The sequence below is a fragment of the Micrasema longulum genome, unplaced genomic scaffold (genome assembly GCF_059751315.1).
Source record: "Micrasema longulum isolate JH-2025_06_02 unplaced genomic scaffold, ASM5975131v1 h1tg000498l, whole genome shotgun sequence".
Classification (NCBI taxonomy): domain Eukaryota; kingdom Metazoa; phylum Arthropoda; class Insecta; order Trichoptera; family Brachycentridae; genus Micrasema; species Micrasema longulum.
In genome coordinates this window covers 246,552-269,561 of record NW_028277695.1, presented here as the reverse complement: position 1 = coordinate 269,561, position 23,010 = coordinate 246,552, and the positions used below count along the sequence as shown (strand labels likewise).

The following is a 23,010-nucleotide window of genomic DNA, read 5'->3' as shown; positions in this document are numbered from 1 at the left end:
ATCTTGAGAAAATGCTTAAGGCTCTTACACCCAAACCAGCAAACCGACAGAAAACCCTGTAAGTGAATTGTGGATGTCATATTTTATATTTTTTCATTATTTATTTATTTCACATAAAACATTATATATTTTCTTTTTTATATAAACACCTCACTGGGTATAAACCGTGTCGAGGCATTCATTTACATTATTTTTATTTTATGTTCTAGTACATGACAAATATAATGTATGCTCAATTGGATTGGATTAATTCAGATTTCAAAATAAATTTACATTACTTTTATTAAAAGTTTAAGACCCCTGGTTTTGAACAACGGTAAAGAAATAAACCGGATCACTGACACACAAAACTCAGACATGAGACGCTAAAATAGCTGTTTAGTTCCAACTTTCGAGAAGAAAGACCTCAATCAAAATAAAGCGAGTACGTTTCCACGAGAATTAAAGAATAAACACTTTTACTCGTTCCTCTCTGCCATACTTCACCTAATGCCAATAAACTCTTCTCCCACCTGTAATAAAGTAACTTTAACTCACATGATAAAAGGTTCAAATCGTCAAGTGGCTGCAGTAATGTCAAGAGAAAATGTATAAGGTTTTTTTCTACGTGCATTAGTATTTGGTCCCTTTTGGTAATGGAGAAGATAATATTCTTGGCATTTGGTTTCTTCGTTTTGAAGTAGTGTGTCGTGTAATAACAAAAAGTACACATCTAAATAAAAAAATTGATATACTTTTATTCCGACCGGTGACAATATTTATATAAATAGTGTGAAGGGACATTTTTCACAATAAAGTAAGTAACTATCAAAAATTATATAAAACATCATTACTTAAATATTGTGATAGCAGAAATGTCACGTTTATTTATTTATTTGTTAATTGTGTGATTTTTAAACTGTATTTTAGGGTATTCTTATTAAGGCGGCCTCCGTGGTGTAGTGGTTAAGACGCTGAACTCACGCACGAAAGGTTCCGGGTTTGATTCCGGTGAGAAAAAAGTTAATGTGATATTTCTCAAGCCTGGGTGTTTTGTGCTGTGATTCAACATTGTTATAGGGCCTCCAGGCCTGTTGTAGTAAAAAATCAGAAATCTATTGCAACAGAGAGGGAAACCATTTTTGCGAAGTGCATATGAAAGTCTAGCTATTTTAAACATACTTTAGTAAAACAATATTAATTTTATTGAATCAACATATTTTGTAAGATTTTAAAGACACATTTTAAATTCATTTTGTCGGTTGATTGTCAGTTTAAAACCCAATTGTTAAGAAAGTTTTAGTAATAAAAATACGTTTATAGTTTTATTCAACGTTTATTTATATATTTTATTTTTTTATAAATTTTTTGCCAGTGACCGGGTTTCGTCGTGACCGAAATCGTCAGAGAGAAAATTATAAATAAAAGTGGAATAAAACTATAAACGTATTTTATTATTATAATTAAAATGCAATTCCATCAAGAAATGTCAGTAGAAAAACTCAATATATGTTAAGAAAGTGTTAAATATTAAAAAAAAAAAAAAAATACAAAAAAAAAAAAATCGTTAGTACACCACAAGAATTAATTCAGATCTGAATGGGTTAATATTCTCCCCTATTCTAATGGGGGGGAAATTACGGTGATTTAGTAATATTCATTAATTATTTATTAATAATAAACATAATTATTATTTAAATAACTTTTGTAAAGCAGTTTTCATCAAAAAATAGTCATCAAAATGAATGTAATTAAAATGGTAATCAATTCGTTTCATTGCCATTTTTTTTTCAAAATTCGATGACGAAAAATACAGTCAAATAATAATAAATATCGAAAATTCACATGTTGATTACTTGAGCCGATCTCGTCAGCAAATGTAGTTGTGATTTGTGTGCCAATGCAGTGTTTTGTGAACCGTTATTGCGAATAAGGAAAATAATTTATTTTGAGGTATAATTTTTTATTTATTTAAAATTATACTTAAAACATTTACGAACTTATTATTCGATTTGGGTTTTTTATAAAACACGATAAGGTTTAATTGATTTTGTTTTATCAAAACAGTTATGTGTTTATTTTTACATAATGCCTTACTTTTCTAGCTACTATGATAGTTTAGTAAAGCAACTTCCGATCTTCGACCGTTTTTTTTTATTTACCTTTATATATTGTTTTAAAATACAACTAAAATACAAGAATATTAATAAAATAATATCATTACGAAATAATAAGCGCCATATACATTAATAAGGTTATCGACATATTTAGTAAACTCTTATATCCCACACAAATATTAGATTATCTATATTTTAAATAAACATTTAAATTCTAATTCTTATTAAATCAATAATTCAATCGAGAACCGTTCGCGATCGAGGTCTAGGTCAAAAAAATCGAATTGGGTTATCTTCTAAGCGAAATTCTATATTGTTACAAACGATAGCATCACTGCAAAAAACAGGTTATATCAAAATTGAGGTTTAGAATATTATTTATACAATAACAATAATGTATTTGGGTACATACATACCAAAATATGTATGTTTTTTTTTCACAGATTAAGAATAACAATTGAAATAATTATTAAAATAATACTGAAATGAAACTCAAATTAGCGGGATTAATGAGTGCCAAACTTACTTTAACACGTCATTGGATGATTTAAGTGACCACTGCACACACTGTGTAACATTGACTATTCTGACTATGTTTGTATATTTTGCATATCGTCAACTCTTTCATCTGTCGAGATTAGTGTAGTAAAAGAGCTGAATCTGACTGAATTATTTTACCTTTTAGTAGCCAACGTCTGAAAATACATTTCAATTTTCATACTTCCACTTAAGTTGAAATTCATGTCCCATGTTGTTTATTAGAACACAAAAAAAATAGTGTATTACTTGTGTTATTCTTTAAAATTTGGAAAAAATAGACGAAGATTTTTTGAAAAAAAAAATGGAATTAACGGCTACACATGTGTACACGTTAACCCTTGCTCCCTCCTGACGGTAAAGATTTATCCAGCAGTGCTATTCTGAACCGCTCTCGCGGCCGTAGAAGACACTTTTATCTTGCGTATTTACAAAAAAAATACGCGAGATAAAAGTGTTTTCTACGGCCACGAGAGCGTTCGTAATATCACCCCAGGTGTAAAATATCTCAAATACCTATCTCTTATATGATAATGCATTTGACGTAACTAACCACTATCGGAACATATTGGGACATTTTTTCTAAAAAATAATTGCTAGGGATCAGTTTTGCATAGAGCTGTCTTCCATTTGGTTGTGTAAAATTACTACTCCTTTACGAACCTCAATATTATAAAATATTATCATAGCAAGTAACTTTTTATTTTTTTTAGTATTTAATTTATTTTTGTAAATATTTCGTATTGGAAAAATAACAACTTTTTATATTGCAATTCCCTCACGGCAGAAATTTGTAGGAACCATTTTTTTTCACATGAAGAGCTTTAAAAAAAAAACAAGAAAAATACTAACATAATTCAGGAAACAAAGAATTCTGTCCCGATTTTGCGGATGTTTGAACATCTCCATTTCTTTAATATGATGATTTCTTCGAAATAAATCAATTGAAAGGTTCAAAACACGGATATGGTCTAAATTCATTAGAGTTTTTTACCGGCTTGAAACTTCTTTTTATAAACATTTATTTTTTTATATTTATTTTAACATTAGCACGCTACGACTCGCATCGATTTATTTAAATAAATATTCCAACAATACATTAATTTCAATAATAAATTATTGAGCTGAATAATAAAATAAAAGTTTATAAGTATAATTCTAGCAAATACGTAACATTATCTTGATGGTTTAATAAAGGATAATTCCTAATTGAGAAAAATCATCAGATCTTTACATTTTTTTACAGTTGGTTGAAAAAAATATACCGCTATTTGTTGTCCATGCCCGTCCAACCAAATAATGTAGTGGTTTCTTGGTAATTGGTTCTTTTTCCAATTCACAGTAAATATCTTAATTTTGCCATGCACTAATTAAATACAATATTTGTAATATAATTATACATTTTTATGGTCACACGTTTTATGCTGATTTAAAAAATACTTTTACACCTGTCTTTTTTCTTAATTTTCCGCATGTTTTATGTCAATCTATGAATTGGTACACCAATCGCAGTGTATCTTGATCATTTTTGTTACATGAAGGTAGGATGATCAGTCTTACGCTTCAGGTGCCAGTCCAGGGACCATTAAATATTATAGTGTAAAAACACTATTTTAATTCAAAATTTCATGCCAACCACGTCGGGAATCGAACCCCAGACCTCTTACATGGCAAACAAACGCGCTGAAAATAGTAACCCAATAATACTAATTAAAATAGAATGCTGTTTTTACTCGGGTTCAAAAATGTTCCTTAAATTTACTTTAAATTTATACCGTGGTATAATAGTTTTTAGTTTATTGGGGAGATAATTATTATTTTTATGCCTTTGAAAACAAAACTATTTGGACCATGGCTAGTGTGGAATGTAGTAATTTTTATTTTTATTTTTGTTTTTATAAGTATTTTCAACTACTATTTCATACGATTTTGATTTTTTACCTACCTTTTAACCTTTCAACTTATGTCACTAGCTATTTTGTTTATTTTTTTATGTACTTTCAACTTCTATTTGGATTTTTACGTACTTACCTACATACCTTTAACTTATGAATACGCCTCTTTTGTTGTTTTTCCCAGTTTTTTTTTTTAATTAATAATTTTTTTCAATGTACTTTTTTGTATTTACAATACTTGGAATAGTTTTGCGACACTTATTTTTTTGATAATAATGTTACTGAAAAAATACTCAGAAACAAAGAAAAAAAAACTAAAACATTTGTATCACCAGCAACTGCAAAATACTGTAAAATAACGAATATACTATTTTTATGTAATATTTTATTAATAAAATGTATAAAATGGCAATATATATTTTTTTTTTCATATATTACAATAGAGATGGAGCTTATTTTTGAGAAGGTATGTGAAAGTTTAGTGTAATCATTTGCAGGTCTTATACTTATGAATGCCTGGTTTGAGTGATCACTTAACAAACGTTTGGACTTACCAAAAGTATTGTCCAACCAACTGATCTAAAAAGTATTAAAAAATGATATGATTTGCAGGCGTTATCTAGTATGTTAGATAATTCTGATAAATGTCATCCACATCAATAAAATTAATTTACTAAAATCAGCAGTAAAACTCCCTCTAAATTCCCGAAAATCCGTTCTTAAGACCGTGGTTTCGCTCATACAAAAAAGCAATGTTTTTGTCAATAAACGAGCGACTGTTATAAAATGTTCAATTTCGTGTATCGCGATTTAAATTTAATTAATCTCTACTACTTTCACTGCCCTTTTCACTGTAAGTTTGGCAAATTATGTGGAAGGCCTTTAAAGGATATTGTCATTCATCCTCATGACCACTGTTTTAATACCAAAATTTTATTACCTTGAATAAATGAATAATTTTATAAATGTAATAACGTCAGATTAGATTCTAATTAGCATTACTATTTTATTTTCTATCTGGCGCCGCCCTTCATTCAAAATATAAATCCAAAAAATAAATCCCATCATCATGAATATAGCGCCGCTTATTACAGTGAAAGAATAGTTACTACGTTAGTAGGTAGATTCTACATTTGACAATTTCAACATCAAAGGTTAGCAACAGTACTTCCCTTTGACGGGAAAGGACGGCGCATAATATTAGTTCAGTTCTTACCCAGAGACGTTGGGCTCCCTGGATAATATTATGTGTTTTTTTACTGAAGAATGGTTTTAATTTACTAACCATTCTGCGCATTTTCTCAAAGACGAGAATTTCTCAAGTATCGGTCACTATATTATGGGGTGGCCCTGAGAATCTCCCATTTCTTAACCGAAGTGCTAACAAATTCAGTAAATAATCTGAAATTCCTTCTATTTTAGTCAGAATTCCAGACTGGTCTGGTAACATCCTTCAGACCATCCAACATTACTTCCCTTTCCGCATTCAGAAAGGGACAATGCCATAACACACGTTCGGCCGTTTGATTTAACGCGCTGCATGCGCAACTTGGATCATTAATAGGAGCACAAGAATGAAGTCGACCCCTCAATTATCCGTGACCTGAAGTTATTTAAACAGCATTGTGATTTAGACACCAGTGCATGTTTGGAACTCTCGTCCTCGTGTCTGGGTAAAAGTAATGGTTCCATCTACCCTTTGGAGAGGAGTCCCAGCGTCTCTGCCATTCGTCCATAGCAAACTCCGTAATAACTTCAGTGATTTCAGGGGTTCGTTAATACGACTAACTATATGTATGTATAACTACAAAAACCAACAGATGGAAGATTTTAAGAAATATGGATACTTAATGTAGGGAGAATAGTGAATGTTACATGGTTAATAATATGGTCACTCAAACCAACTGATGACGAAAATGAAAGAACCCTTATTGATATGAGTGAAAATTATTCGAATTCGACAATGCTTAAAAATGCTTTTTAATTTTTAAATTGCTTCTTGGACCATTATCAATATTTTGCATATGTTGAAATCCTTTTTCTTGTTAAAAAATTAATTCCTCAGGGATTTTTTCCAGACTAAACAGAGAACTAGGATAATTTGAAACGAATTAATAGTAACAAAGCTTTGGGTGAATCATTTTATCATTTTAGGCAAAATTGACAACTTCTACAATAGTATTATTAAATCGATTGAGTTTTTGTACTGACATTTCTTGGTGGAATCGCATTAGAACATTTTATTGTGTGGTTTTTTTACTTTATAAAAATCATATAATATTTTACGAAAAAATAAGGTATAAATATAAGATTTTAAAAATATGATGGAAAAAAAAAGATATTATATTTTAACATTTATTGAGTGCATAGACTTAACTTGTAGTGACACAAACAGAAACGACCAATGCCTAAGAATTTGCCCCGACTCTCTAGAAAATCCGCCTTAAGTTGGGGCACTTGTAATGCATTCATAATCCTACACGCAGTAGAATACCGTTTAGCTGTCGTGAAACATTACGGCACTCTCACTATTCCTCTTCCCTTTGTTTTCGTATGAAGTTATAATGTTTGTTAAACAAAATAATTTTAAAAAATAAAAAATTGCTACCGGTACATTGAATTTTAAAAAATATTTTTGTTTATTTTATTTGTTTTCATTGCTTATTTTGATGTACTAAATGGACTTAATAATATTACATATTTTAATATGTCGATGTCTCTCTGTGTCCAGGCGGATGAAGAACACAATTCTGTGTGTGAAATAGAAACAGAACCCTGGACGAGTGTTTTCGACTCGATAGCTGTTCTCAGGTAAAAATCATCACTAAGAAAATCGAGTGGAGATAAGTCCGCCTCGTCGTGAAGTGGTTGGCGCATTTGTCTACCATTCTTGAAATTCTGGGTTCGATTCCTGGCAGGGTGAATATTGATAAAACTATAATATTTTATTGTTTCTGGACTGGCACCTGAGGCATAAAACGAATCACCTTACCTTCATGTAACGGATGATCGAAATACGCTGCATTTGTTTTACCAATGCAATGCCCTATGCACCACTGAGTGCTGAAAGAGAAATTATGATGATATGTCGATGTCACTAAATCTTAGTATAGGTAGCCTGTATTCTTCGAAGAGAGCTGTTGTTTTATGTAATTAATGTGTGAGCTCCGAATGCAGATTATTATCAAAAATTAAAAACGTTTTTTTAACCAGTGACTGGGATTTGACATCATCGGACTGGTCTATATTTTATCGTAACTTCTATATTTGTCTGTGGGTGTTATTTTCAGTGTAATAGTAAAGGTAGGTACTGACTGAGTATGCCACAAATCACAATACATATCAACTTCACAGCTACCTGGGCGTGTGAATGTTTGTTGTGATACGGGTCACACAAAATAACAGTTATTTAATTTCTCTTTGCAACATTATATCTGATAAGTCATTAATTCAATCAATGGGTGCCATTTTTCGCTAATAACTTAAAATTGCATACTTTTAAATACCGTAAACTCCGTGATAGACACGGTACATTACTATGTCAAAGCACTTACATTCTATTTAAAATTACTCAATATGTGTTATGTATTCATACTTTTTGTACATCTTAGCTGTTTTTCACGTGTGAACTGAATTTTTAGTTAAATAAAAAAAAATACCTGATGACTTCTTCAAGTGACATTTATTGTAAAGATTTTTGTTACGTTTTCGTTTATAATCAAATAATTTACAATTTTTTTTATTTATATCCCTACAGAGATGAGGTAGAATTTTTTCAAATTCAAGGTTCAGGATTATGGATATTCGAGCGTTTACAGGGCTTATGATCTGTCATTGGCTGAGTTAAGTGGCTAAACTTGAATTTGAAAAAAATCTACCTCATCTCTGTAGGGATATAAATAAAAATATATACCTACTCCCGTCTTGGGAGACAATCCAGATTTGTGTGCAGGTACACGAACCAAAAAATGTTAATATACAAATTAATTAAAATTTTAATTGCCAGATATATTTTGATTACTTTTTGCAATTTAAATGTGGGCAAGGTGGTAATAAGTCCGCCATTCAACTGTGTATACCTTTGTCATTATTTTTGTATGTATGACATTGTATTTTATGATTAATAAATATTTATTATTATTATTATACTAATACTTCGTCATGATTGGAGAACAAGGACACATGTGCATTTCTTTAACTTCACATGAGAGCGGTTTGAAATATTTTTTGACACTTTCTGCCACAACTCACAACTTGATAAGCACTTAAGTATATCATTTGATACTAGAACAGGGGAACATTTTTTTATGGTGTGCGTTTAAATGGACCAAGAAGCGACTAGATAGCGGGGGTGTAGAGGTCTGTGGAAGGGATGCTTGTCCGAGACAATACTATTTTGATTCAGGCAGAGGGAAACTTATCAAACTCCGGCGCTGCCCAAGCACGGAGATCGTGCTTTTGCCGTAGCCGGTCCCTCTGCCTGGAACCAATTCCCTTCGAACTTACGAATCATCGACAGTCCCAGGGTATTCAGATCCCAGCTAAAATCTCACTTCTTTAGTTTTTCATTTCCTCAATTTTAAATACGAAAATATAATCTGTCACTTTAGCTTACTTAGAATGTAAGTTTACGTATACAATTGCAAAGCGCCCATGAGGTGATTTTTCACAAAAATAGCGCTATAGAAATCAGCCAATTATTATTATTATTACTGGGATTTTTTTCTATAGTTCACCATGAGGAATGTTCCTCTTAAGTTTCGTGATCTGACCCCGAAACACCATGTATACAATGTTTTTTTCAAGCCTGGAATATCAAGCCAATAACCCTTTCGAAATCAAATATAAAATAAAGTCAATGTAGCATGTTTCAAACACTTTGTAGATAATACTCCTAGAATGCAACATCTCAATATACTAAATGTCTCAAATATTATTATTAAATATATATTAGATATCAATGTATTTACGTAATTATTTTAATCGAAAATTTACATGAAAAAGGTTCAGATATAACTTTCGTTTGCTTTCCCGTATGGGTATAGTATTGTCGAATTTACATATGTAATGAACCATATGTTTCAAATAATTGGCGCTTAGAGCGTACGAGTAGGTTTATGATTGATCTAGCAAACGTTATTCTTTCCAGATAATGGAATCTGTGACCTTGACCCAGTTGGTTCTGCCATAGCTCCACTACCGGAGTAGAGTACCACATTACCACAACATCGGATGCCGCTACTAATGAACGATCTTCGATAAACTGAAAACGTTTAACACAAGTCAACTTTTCCGTTGGTAACATCGCTTCAAAATTCAGTAACATTTTCAGATTTATGGAAAAAACAAATTCGTTTCATAATGCAGACTTCTGCGCAAAGTGCTCTTCTATACACTACATGCTTACTATTATGTTCACTACCGAACATATCCTCGGAAAGACGACAAAATAGCCAGCTAAAGATTATTGATACCGCTAGCATCAGGTCTAGAACTACCAAAGTTCCGGATCATACCGAGACATCAGAGGCACCTGACGAAATCCGAAATCATTCTCTTGAACAGGCGAACTTCCATAAATCTGGAATACCCACTAACTCGCATGGGCTACAATACTACCATACATCCGATCAGTCAAACAAAGAAATTAAAGTCAGTCCAAATTTGAACAGAAAAGCTGCCCATAAAATAAACGTCGACTATCAAAGCAACCTTAAACATCACAGAGCTCCACCAAAAACAGAACCTGTAAAAGAAAAATTTACAGAAAATATTAGTGTAAACGAAGATGAAGACGAATACAAACCATCTAAACATATGGAAAATAAGCAAAATCATATAAAGTCTGTACTTCTTAAGCTATTGAACAAAAGCGAAAATAATCAAAAGTTTGCCGAAATTCTTCCTATTCTTAAAGTGATGTCACCTCCACAAAGATTAGCCATGGCTTCTCTCGTAACCAAGCAGATATCTGCTGATGGAAAAAACCCTGGAATGAACCTGGCGCAGGTGCGTAAAACGGATCTTCAAATTTCATTACCTCTATATTTATCTGAAGCGTCGATCATCGAGTCGATCGTCCACCATTTTATCTCCACCGAGTCTTTATTTCTTATGTATTTTACATTCGACTGAGTATTTTCAATTTCAGGTTAAATCCATGTTCGGTAACAATTCGAATATCACGGCTGACCTGATGCTCCCGATAATGCTGGATATTGCGAACTTGTTTCGCGCGATCAAAGACTTTCAAAGGAAACAAGAGCGGGGCCCTGAAGCCCAATTCTTGCGATCATTTTCTGGTTCCGGAGGCGCGCAGACAGGCCGAGCAGGAATAACGGATATCATTTCTGATTCAATCATAAATCTTGCCCACCTAACACAAATGCGCAAGAAAAACACAACTATGGAATCACGCAAATTCGATAAAAGTGATACTTTGAATTTAACCAATTTAGCAAAGAACAGCACCAATAAAGATATGGAAGACAAAAAACTAAATATTTCAACGACGAAGAATGATAAAATTGAAGAACCATCGGGAAAAAATTCAACCATTGTGGCTTCAAATTCGACAGCCGAAGATTTACCCGTTGCCGAAAAGTTGCGAAGAAATGGTATCTACTTATTTTTTTCTTATTAACAAAATGTAATATCAATATAGTTTTTAATTCATGCTTCTACTACCACTTTCATTATATTTTCAATGACTTTTTACTTAAGTTTAAAATAATCTGGTATGAATATAGCAATTCAAGCAACATTGCATGATTTTCAAATACGTGAATATCAAATTTATTTACTTTCGTTTTCTCAGTGATTAATATCAATGATTTAAGTTTCAATTCCATTGAACGCTATCCAACTGTTATTGAACCAGCTAATTTCTCATTTGAAAAAGTTTTTTTTCTTAAGACATAAATCAGTATCATCGTATCTTTGTAGGTAGCTAGTAGCTCCCCATTATTAATCAAGAAAGGGGAAAAGCATTAGCAAGGATTTTTACAATACTGTTATGACTTTTGACCACCATTTAGATGGGCTTTGAGCCTCGGCCAAACTTTGTTTTTTCCAGAGATACAGAAAACTTACTTTGGAAAGTGGAAAAGATGCTTTGATAGATTCGCAATGAGGAAGTGTAAAAGTTTTTCTTTTTTTTTAAATTTATTAATAGACTATCAACTTAAGTAAAAAAAAAAAGAATATCAACGCAATGATTTTTAAAAGTTTTGTAATTTTGAAATTACTCTGCACGTGAAGTCACAAGTTCTCGTCAGAGTTCTGCTGATTGGTGAGTTGGCTTTCTAGAAACCCGAAATCCATCAAAACACTATATAATTGCCGTATCCGAGTTTACTTGTGGTGTACTTCAAAGTACATAATTTATTTTTTCGAGAAACTTCCCCCTACAATAAAATTTTCTAATTTTTACCGCGTGTAAGAAATCATTTTTTATAACTAACTTCCCGTAGCACTGAACTTCCTAATTTCAGTGCTGGAAAGGGGTTTTTTACAAAATGTAAAAACAAAGGAAGTTAGTAAATCATTTTTTTTAAAGGAATAACCCGCTAAGCCTCTATTTTGAGGCTTCTCAGCAGGTGGGATAAAGGAGATATGGAAAGAGGTAATGGAAAATACACCACAACGCCCAGACCAATAGAGGAAAAAATCTTTCTTGGATTTTTTTCTTGCAACTGGCGGGAATCGAATTTTCACAGATAACCAACTTCTAACCAACTGTGCCACGGCGCCTGTAGTAATTTATATTAAACCTTTAGTAATTTATTTGTTTTTTTTTTCAAATATTTCCCATATACATATTATGAAGCTCATGAAATTTACTAACTTATCATGTAAAAACTAACAAAAAAACATTTATATTATTTACATGAAATAGTTTTTTCTGGAGGCGCCCAGGGGGGAAACAAAATTTTTGAATTTTGATAAAAGAGGGAATTTGATACTTCAATAACAACTATTTCCTAAAATTTCAGCATGAAATTCATTTTTTTATTATTTAATTTAGTTACTTATAACTTAATTAAATAATAAAAAATATCCCAGAAATGGTAGAATTCAGATAAATCATAATAATTGAATTACTTTTTTGATGAAAAAACAAGGAAATGCCGGAAAACATTTCCATTTTTACGTTAATTTTTAAGAAAGAAATACATCTTTTATCATTTATCTACTACACCCGCTGCGTCTAGGCAGAATAAAGCCGTTTCCACGGCATAGAAAAAATCTACCCGGCCCGATAAAATAACATAGGGTGGATCGACTTTCATCGTATAATTATTTTGGTCGTTTTTTTTACTAACCGACTAATCTCAACTTGATTTCCTTTAGCAAAATGTTCGCCTGCGAGTAGAAACTAAAGAAATAAAACAATAAAAGTAAATAATAAAAAGATATCCACCCACCCTAATTTTACCGGGCCGGGAGGATTGGCCAAGATAAGTTACGCATAAATGTGTCAAGCCACAAAATCGAAGAAATAAAAAAATTGGTGAATGAATCATAATCCAAAAGTGATATTATTTCTAAAAATAGTTGTATGAATTTAAACTTACGAATTCTCTGTAATACCTCGATTTGTTAAGCAAAAACCATGCAACTGAATCTAGTTTTATCAAAAACAATGTAACACCGCTTTAAGATGCTTAACGTACTGTTGTGAACTAAGATCAATGTGTAGTTAACATGATCTAATTTTTTTTTCTTAAAATTTCCTGTCACGATAAAATATATTTTCTTGATAATTCTATATTTAAACAAATGGATAAAAATTATAGATTTACATCTTTTTTTCTTTTTTTTAGACGTAACATTGTTAAAAACATTTTTGCGTTTTTGTAATTACAACGGTAATAGTAATATATTTTTTTACTTAATAGTAATATTGTGTAAAAATGTGTTATCTCACCTTTTAGTTAAATTTTTCATGTTAAAAATTAATAAAAAATATTAAAATGTTATCACCTTTTTTGTTCTATTAAGTACTATTCATATATAAAGCTTAATAGTCAAGCTTAATTCTCAACCGTATTTTTTTTCAATGCACCTCATGTTAAACCTCATGTCAATTATCTCAGTTTGAGGTTGGCGTGGCTTTAACATATTTTTACATATCATCCACGTGCGAAATGGGCCTTAAGAAAAATGATTAGTTTGTGAAATAAAACCAGAATTCTAGACTAGTAATTGCGAGAAATGATAGAAGAGACAAGTAATGTTTTGATAATCTATAAATATCAGGAGATAAATCTACTTTTACAATACAATATTCTTTTTATTTCAGGTCCCCCGCCTTGGGCTCGCTACGGGCCAGCTTCGGCACAGCGCCGGCGCCCTATTGCGGGGGCCCACCGACGTCACGAGGAGCAGCCTCGACCAGCCCTGAACCCAGTCTCATGTAATTTCTTTACAGAGACGCTGTGTTTGGACACTTCTGACTACCCCATGTATGTATATTCATAATTTATTTTCAGGGAAAAGACAAAAAAAAAGGTTGGCCAAAAAGATTTACGATGCCTAAAATCAAATGCCTAATCCTTATTATTGTGTATGTAAATTAATTTTAGTATATTTTATTACATCTTATATGTTTTTATTTTCTTTTCTTAAAAAAAATAAAATAGTTTCGTATGTTTAACTCAATTTTATTTCTTTAACTCAATCTTCATTCTTATCTTTCACTAAACTTAATCTTTATTATTACTTAAATTGATTTTACACACTTATTTTATATAATTTATGAAAGATGGTGGAGTTATATAATTGAGAATATATATAAAGAACGTTAGTAATGCTTACTTTAAAAATGTATGTATTCTTGTTGAACTTCCAAATAAATAATAATAAAAATTTTAAAATGCGTATGTTGATGGATGCAGAAGTTGGAGAAGACCAAGAAAGACATTGCATGACCAAATCCAACAAATACTTGAAGATAAACATGTCAAAAGTCGGAATAATCGGTGCGCGTCCATTAGAAGACAGTAAAATAAATATATGTATGAATGTAGAGGAAGCTCATTACCTTTCAGGCTTTGTATACTGATAACAGAAGGATTGTTGTGGACTGTATAGAAATGTTTACTCACTTTTAAATTCTTCCTTCTATGTTTCTTTTATGAAGCACTTCACGATTCACAGTTGAACAGATGCCAGTATTGCGTAAATTTTGATGAGATATATGTTTTAGGCAATTTTTATAACACTAGTTTCACTTTGCCAGAAGTATGCAGATGCAGGTTTCTGATAAAGACTTTTCAGAGTAACACTTTACAAAATGTGACTTGTTTACGGGACGGTAGGACCACAAGAATTTGAATTAGGAACGACGTAGGTAGGATCGGAATATTTACAGACTTATATGAGTTGCAAGTAAAAAAAAAATTTATTACTTAACAGTATCCAAAGACAACGTAATATTTCTTATCCTTTCTGCCTAAAAACGGAGTGATGGATAGGTTGTTTTACTATTTTGTTTGCATTAAATATATTTTGGATACGTTTTTAAGTGCAATGACAAATTATCAAATCATATTTTTTGTATGTCAAAGGAACAAAAAAAACCCATAGGCATGGCCTGTGCGTGGGTACCTATATATACAGGTGTTCATTAAACCCTGTCACATCCGAACTTGCAGTTACCGTATTTTTGTAGTTATCTGTTATTGGTTTCATTTTATATTTTTTCGATTGTACTATGTATCGATTGTGCTTTATTACTGTTGATATCCCAAATAAACTAAATCAATTTCAAAATATAGCAAATTCCCTATCCGTATCCAATGGGGCGAAGGACACTGAATTTAGATACCAAAGGAGGCGTATCTCAGTCATTTGTCACTTGAAGGTACGGTAATCAGTCTTACGCTTCGGGTTACAGTCCAGAAACAATGAAAACTGTGGGCATTAAACGAAATAACTCTCAGCATTCCACGTCACATCTTACTTCGATTTTCACAAAAAAACTGATTAAAGATTTACCACCAAATGTAAAAATGCGCCGACGCTGCACGTTTTCTTTAAGAAAGCTATAAAATTTTGCTACTTTCCTCAGACCTTTAACCATTTTTAGTCATTCCTCCTTCAGACCGTTTACCCCTTAACTCTTTTTAATCGTTTATTAAACTTACTGCTCTCACTACAACCCCATCTTCATGCAATCGTTTTCCAAACTTCCACTCCTTATCATTATCATTCTAACTTACCTATCCGCACTAAGTGAGGCATAAGCCACTGCATTGGCAATCCAATTGCAGTGTATTTTGTTTTACTTCATGGAAGGTAGGTGATCAGTCTTGCGCTTAAGGTGTCACGCCAGGGACAATGTCCACCATTTACTAGCAGCTGTTTTAGAGTCCCGGGGTCTGCTGCGCATGGAGAAAAATAAACAGAATTATTTTTAAGGAATTCAAACTCTATGCAGATTTATCGGGAGTAAGGGGGATGTATGGACTGAAGTTAACTCGTCTTTTCAACCCTTCGGATACCTTCAGTGCATCTGTTCAGTAATAAAATACATACAAAATTTACATACAACTGATTAAATAAAACAAGTGTACACAAATAACCACTGATGAAATAATGAAAATGAAAAAGTGCAGTGTAGAATTACTCTTAATACTAATATTTCACATCCTCCTGCCAAGATTCGAAACCAGCACCGCAAACATGGTAGGCGACTGCACCAATATTTACACGAGAGTAGCTATCCATATGTAGGAATTAGGTTGTTGAGGGTTGGAGTTTCTACCCCAGTTAGAGATTGAAAGAGAAGACACGAGGTTGCTGTTTAATGCGTATTTATTACATGGCGAATAAGATACAGCTCTTGGTTGTGTAGCACGAGCGTAGCGGCGATAATAGGTTGAAGTAATTGCACTCGAACTACATGCTGTAATTGAGTGACTTCGTCGAGCTGGACTGAAGTGAACTGAACTTGCCGGGCTGACTGACTTTGATTGCGTTCTGTGGTATTTTTAAAGGTGACGATCCCTTGTAGTTCATTTCTTCATAGTAGGGACAATGTGAATGTACTGCAGAACGATGATCCCGATTTGATGTTCTATATATATTTTATATTTTTTTATATGGGAGTTGCTTTATTATTTATCTTGCTTATAATATACAAGGTTTATATATAAAAAGGTGGATTTTTCTGCAATTAAATTTCTTTAAATTTATCTAAACTGTTAGGATCAGGAGGGATATACTTATGTGAACCAATCGGGAACTTCTCAGCATTTGCTCATGTGGGGAGGAAACCACTTAAAACTCTTCAGGAGAAGCCGGCCTGTTGGCAGTAGTCAACAGGCATTCCGTTCCACTAGAGGAGTGTTCGGCATTTTCTTCCCTACTTTGGTTTATTTTACCGATTGCCTGCACTATATTGACCATGTATGATACTACCTCTCGTGTGAGTTCTTTATTACCTATCACAATGTGCTATATTGTTTGAGTTGCATTATAATGTTGTATTGGATTGCATAGAAAATTATGACATTGCTTTCTTCGGTCATCGCATTATTTCAGGTGAAACGTTTTAGCACGTGTGTGTCATCGATTATGGACTATAAACCCTACACATATAGTCAAAAACACTCATTCTTTATTGTGGTTCCATTTCACTTTCAGAACTGTATTCCTTATCTGCCCGAACACAGATACTGGTATTACATTGCAATATTTCAGTTTCTGAACTGGTACCTCGAGCGCCTCATTTTATCTTCATGTATCCGTTTATCGGATAAACTGCATTTGGCGTACCAATGCAGCGCCCTATGCACCATCAGGTGGGGAGGGGATATGGGATATGGGAATAACTATTATGATGGTAAAAAACTACACGTTCTTAGTTCCACATACTTTTTTTACCATATATTTGTTTTTTGTTCTAATATAAACAGTCAGATGTTCTATCACAGAACTAGGCTAGTGTTCTAGATCTTCTCGCGGGGTAAAGAAGAAAGAAATCAGGGAATTTTATTTTTTGCATGCGGCTACACTTTGCTTCATATAAGGCTACACTGATCATTAAACGTCAAATTAATGTCGAACCATGAAATGTCAATTGTAAAACTGTTTTAAAAACGGAAAAAAACGGGTGATGCTTAATGTCGCAATAATGTTCTAAAGGAAAGTCATCATATTTGGTTTTGCGTGTTCTGGTTGATTAGGTATTTAATCGTCAGTATGGCCACACATGATGCAAAGTGTAATCGCATGCAAGAAATACAAATTCCCTAATTTATTTCTTCTCTACCCCGCGAAAGCATCCAGAATGCTCCAACCATGAAATAAACGAACGTAATATCAGTATCGTGATAAATGACCTAACGTGTTATGTTTTCAGACACGCAATAATGACGAGTATTCGCAAAAACCCCAACGCCATGGGAGCCCTGCACTCTGACTTCCCGAGTATTTCGGCTGACAGCGCTATAGATGGAGTTTCAACCTTTCAAGAAAACAAATATACCCCTGAACATTATCTAAATAATATAAACAGGTAACATTATGATTTATTTAGACGCCTTCGGCCTTTGATAAAGTATAAAATAATATTTAAAAATAATTATAATAAAACAAAATACAAAACACCTGTACACAAGTGAAGAAAATATAGATAAATAAAATCAGCAGATAATAAAGAAATAACAAAGGAAAATTTAACAAGAAATTAATTAAAGAAAGCAAGTTAACAATAACTAAAGAGTTTAAATATAAAAATATATAAAGGTACCTACTTAACTGGCTGCAGAGGACGTTGATATTAATAAGTATTTCCAAACACATTGGGTATAATTTTTTGTTTTTTGTAAATTATTTGTAAATGGGAAAATTAGTTGTAGATTCTGAGTTCCTCTGTGAATTGGAGTGTATTGGATGCAAATTTTGATTTATATGTGGAGCTACCCACAAAGGCTATATAATTCATATAAGGCCGTAAAATAAGCTATCTTCCTCTTTCTTGCTTATGCTTTGCCTGCCTAGCTCCTGAAACAATAGTCGTGTTCATCGGTCCCCATTTTCGCGGGTCCCTGCAGTGCTAGAGCCCTCTTGATTTAAATTTTTAGCATCCGAAAATAAATCTCTACAGAGAAGCAACGTCTTTCACAGTCCACAGACAAAGTAATATGAATATAAACCTTTACAATTTGGCGGCCTCAGTAGTGTAGTGGTTAAGAGGCTTGACTGCACGCACGGAAGATTTCGGGTTCGATTCCCGATTAGAAAAAAAATGTGCTATAATTCACATAATTTGCCAACTCACCGTGAAAGGGGCAGTTAAAGTAGTGACAGCCCGCTCATTGCTCATTTTATTTACAACGTGTAGTTTTAAACACAGTTAGTGTATTTCAGGAGAGAGGACGGGCTCATAAGGCCAGCGGAGGCCTCGGGCTTCATGTGTCCCAGTCTAGTGAAATATGCGCGCCCACAGAAAGCGCGCGCCACATCTGGTCAGTGGAAATATATCGTCAACACGGAAGAACACACGCAGACTCTGCGATTAGAGAAGTGCTTGTAAGTTATGGCAATCATCTTAGAAGACTTCCCTAAAAATAACCTAAATAAATATTATATTGGTGGTAATCCTTTTTCTGTTATTACAGGAAATCAAAAGAAGCGTGTACCTACTTGACAGACAATTTTAGATCAAAATGTGTTCAAATTTATAACTATCATAGACTTTTGACTTGGGACAATCAAAATGGATTGCATATGGATATTTTTAAGGTAAGAAAATAATGAAAAAAATACGATACCCAAAAATTTAAAAAAATTACGTTTGACTTAGATTGATAAATAGTCTGTTAACAAATAAAAACTACTTAACTTCGTAATTCATCCAAGTAACTTTTTTTTATTTCGATTATGCATATTTTCTCCGTTTTTAGGTACCAACATGCTGCTCGTGTCATATAGACGGATACACAGTGGCTTTCCCTCCAAATGTAAACAAACCAGCTGAAATTACTTCCGAACGTTTTCCTGGAGAAGATCTTTCGGATTCCGATAGAAATCCATTCGAATCCATTCAACACGCTGTTCGTCGTCCCCCGAATAAAGATATCCTTTCAGCATTAAGAAATCAAGAGTACCAAAATCCTGAACAACCGTTGCTCCGGCAAACTAATGGCCAGAAGAACAAACAATTTATTCGTGATCCCCAATTCCCCATTAACAAGCATTTCCCAATAATTAATGATAATTTCAACCAGGACGTATTTCAACAAGAAGAAAGTAATAATATAAGAAATATCAAAAAACCTTTGAGGGAAACAAACGCTATCGTTTTACCTACTTTCTTAGAACCTCCAATTAAGACACTAAATAATGGAATTATTGTCAAATCTCCAGATATCAATACTAAATACAAGACTTTTGGCAACAGTCATAACAAACGAGGGACAGCCGGTACACAATCCAATATTTTAAAAAGACCGATTAGAAAACCGATACGTAAGAAAAACCCTGAGCTAGATGATCAACTCGTCGGTGCTTCAAATATTCAAGAACATCCAACTATAATCAACGCAGAAACGTTTGATGATATAAACGAAGCACTAAACGATTATGAATCATCTTCAGAAACTACCATTCCATCTAAACCTCGAACAACTCCGTCAACAACAACTTCTGCAAAACAAAATACTTCTAAGGCTCCTAATATCCCGGAACGGCCTATTTCAGCAAAACCTGAACGAGGAACCGCTATTCTTAAAGATATATCGTTGAATAGGCGAGTGAACTATAATTATCATCCAATTATAGATTTTTTTGAAGAAGGACAGAAAGAATCAAATCAAGCAGAAGATCGATCTGATTCAGAACCCTTCGGTTACGTGGATTCAGAAGAATCGGATTGGAAACCGATGGCAGGACCAATGGGTATTCCATTAAAGCCGAGGTTTAATTAAATAAATTTGCTAGTGTTTAGGACATTCAATTATGTACCTTATTAATTATTATTTATTGACACACATTATTTATTAAAACGTTTTTTACCATGAACTGTAATCCCTATTATTATTTTATAATATCTACCTAACAAAATTGATATAATATGTAATATGTATGGAAAAAATAAAAGTCTGATAGGCCAAGATATTAAGATAATTTTATTTTATTACGGTTTTTAGATTTTTAGAACCACAGTAAAACTCAAATTACCCGGATTAATGCGTGCCAGATTTTATTGCTTTTGAAATTAATAGTACAGCAAATTGTAATCACAGTATACATACTAAAACATGTCCAGCAAAATTAATTGCTCAATTAAAAACATCTAGGTGCTAAATATTTTATTTCCTGATAACGATTTGGATATTTGGAAATCCGGATGACTGGAGTTATGATGAACGAAGTTATACTGTACATTGATGACTAATAATTTCAAAATTTAAATTTCTTTGGAATTGGTAAGTCATGCATAATTAATTATTATCGATTGTAAAAATTGATGAAGGCTGTAAAAATAATTACTTTTGTTTTGAATCGGGCTGTGGTCCCGTGGCCATTGTTGCAAAGTCGCGAATTAGAGGTGCGAGGTTCAAACCCCACTCTACCCCAACTTATACCCATTTTCTAATAGTGAGTTATTTACAACTCGTTGAAAATCGCCTCAAAAATCGAAATATTTGGGCAAATAATGAGAACGCAAATATTGCTTTTTCATTGTTAAAGAAAAATAATAATGTTTTTAGGTTTTTTCATATTACCTTTGTTTTTAAACATTGGTTCTCTGTTACTGTAGAATACACTGAGTTTTATTTAACATTTTAGTAAATGTTACCTACATGAACAAGAAACTATTTACCGTCTTCATTTACTTACAAAGGATGAATAAATATTTTAAGATATCCCACTTTTTCTATGGTAGACACAATAATATTATAATATCTGTTATTATTACTATCATGGATTTAAAAAACATAAAAAATATTAAGTAAATTAAATTAAGTTGTTATTATGATCACCATAACAACAACAATTTTTTTTTTCTGAAATAGCTCGATAATTTTAATCTATGTAATTATTTTTCTTAATCGGAGGCCCATTTAATGTCGCTTTACACGTTTAATGCAAAAAGTCTTTTTTTTATATAATTTCTTCCAGTATCTCCCAGTATTAGCTTTCATCTTTTTATTCGGGGCATATTGCTATTCTTCATAATTTAATACCGTTATGCTAAGGTGGTGCATAATGCAAAACAAAGAGTAGAAAAGTTAGAAAGTCGGTACAAGTTTTCTTTTTACTAATTTGTCATTATGTACCAAGCGTTTGATGTCGAGCGAGTCTACACATAATCTGATATAGTAGGTTTTCAAAATCCTGCAAAAAGCACATTCTAATCTCACACGTAAAGGGATTACTTGAATATAGTGATATTCTAATGTACTTTGGTTTTTGTAAAATGAACATTCAAATAATAAATTAATATTGAACTCCCAACTATGTTATTATCTCTCTCAAGATATTATTTATTATTTTCTAACAAAATTTAATGACTCCGAGAATGTATTTACAAATTCCCGGAAATATAATTAATTTTTACATTGCGAAAATGTATCCTAAAAACACACAGCGCCATTTTCATTATATAGTATGACCCTTCAAGGGCGCGTTACAATTACATGAATATTGATTTTTATCTGCATTATAGATAACGTATATAGCGCATCTGAGATCCTAATTAACCAAGGTCCGAAGAGCCGATCAATGAGGAAGTTCGGTGGTTTTTTTATTATTTCTTTTTTTTTGTTAATAGATTTGTTCATAAAAAATATTTGTTAATAGTGAACGAAGCCAAAATGTTTTTTTTTTATGTATCGTATTGTCAGCGATATGATTCTTTGAAGTTTGTATTTTTTAAAATATTATTTGTATTTTTGAAATTATTCCGCGTGTGACGACCCAAGTTCTCTTTCGCTTCTTCTCAGTCAGTTCTGCCGATTGGTCCGTTGGCTTACCATAAACCAGAAATCTTTCACAACTCTTTTATCATTGGTCGATTCATAAGAAATAGTGACGTTGTACAAAGCAGTTTTTTTTATTTTATTATCATACCGAATTTCCTGTAGGGCTGAACTTCTTCATTCTGTCAAGAGTACAGATATGTATCAAGGCTAGTAGGGCCGATTAAATAAGGCCTGAAGGTCCTAACTTACTAGCATGTAACAGTCGTCAACAGCTGACTGTTAATATTTTAAATTACAGATTCTTCACTATTCAATCACTACCGAACTTAATGCGCAGATAGTAAATTTATCTGTAAATTATGTGTGGATTTAGTAGCATTTTGTGGTCCGTAGGGTCGAATTTTCTAGCATGTGACAGACTGTAGCCGACCGTTGCCTGCTAGTATTATGAAATACTTTATATCAACCAACCTGGCAGCATTCGCCCTCACGTTTACCATAAACAAAAAAAATGTACAATCTGAATCTGTGATTTCAGTTTTA

At 32.5% G+C, this 23,010-nt stretch overlaps 1 protein-coding gene across 5 annotated transcripts; it reads left to right on the top strand.

Moving 5' to 3' along the window:
• Nucleotides 1–572: 572 nt before the first annotated feature.
• Nucleotides 573–20,654, top strand: NT1 (Neurotrophin 1). Of its 5 annotated transcripts, XM_088227298.1 has the most exons (10): nt 656–796; nt 910–990; nt 7,260–7,339; nt 9,678–10,537; nt 10,680–11,145; nt 13,833–13,995; nt 17,898–18,053; nt 18,908–19,069; nt 19,159–19,282; nt 19,444–20,654. In XM_088227298.1, exons 4-10 carry the CDS (start codon nt 9,890–9,892, stop codon nt 20,464–20,466), a joined length of 2,742 nt encoding a protein of 913 aa, XP_088083424.1. In that variant the 5' UTR covers nt 656–796; nt 910–990; nt 7,260–7,339; nt 9,678–9,889; the 3' UTR covers nt 20,467–20,654. The 5 variants fall into 5 exon arrangements, with proteins under 5 accessions (XP_088083423.1, XP_088083424.1, XP_088083425.1 ...); XM_088227299.1 differs by lacking the exon at nt 910–990; XM_088227300.1 differs by lacking the exon at nt 7,260–7,339.
• The last annotated feature ends 2,356 nt before the right edge of the window (nt 20,655–23,010 follow it).

What these genes read in the sequence shown, in the direction of transcription:
- NT1 (XM_088227297.1), top strand. Translation starts at nt 9,890, where the DNA reads ATGCAGACTTCTGCGCAAAGTGCTCTTCTATACACTACATGCTTACTA. An exon ending in GACACTTCTGACTACCCCAT is followed by an intron (nt 13,996 to 17,897) that starts GTATGTATATTC and finishes TTATGTTTTCAG; the next exon opens with ACACGCAATAATGACGAGTA. An exon ending in CTGCGATTAGAGAAGTGCTT is followed by an intron (nt 19,070 to 19,158) that starts GTAAGTTATGGC and finishes CTGTTATTACAG; the next exon opens with GAAATCAAAAGAAGCGTGTA.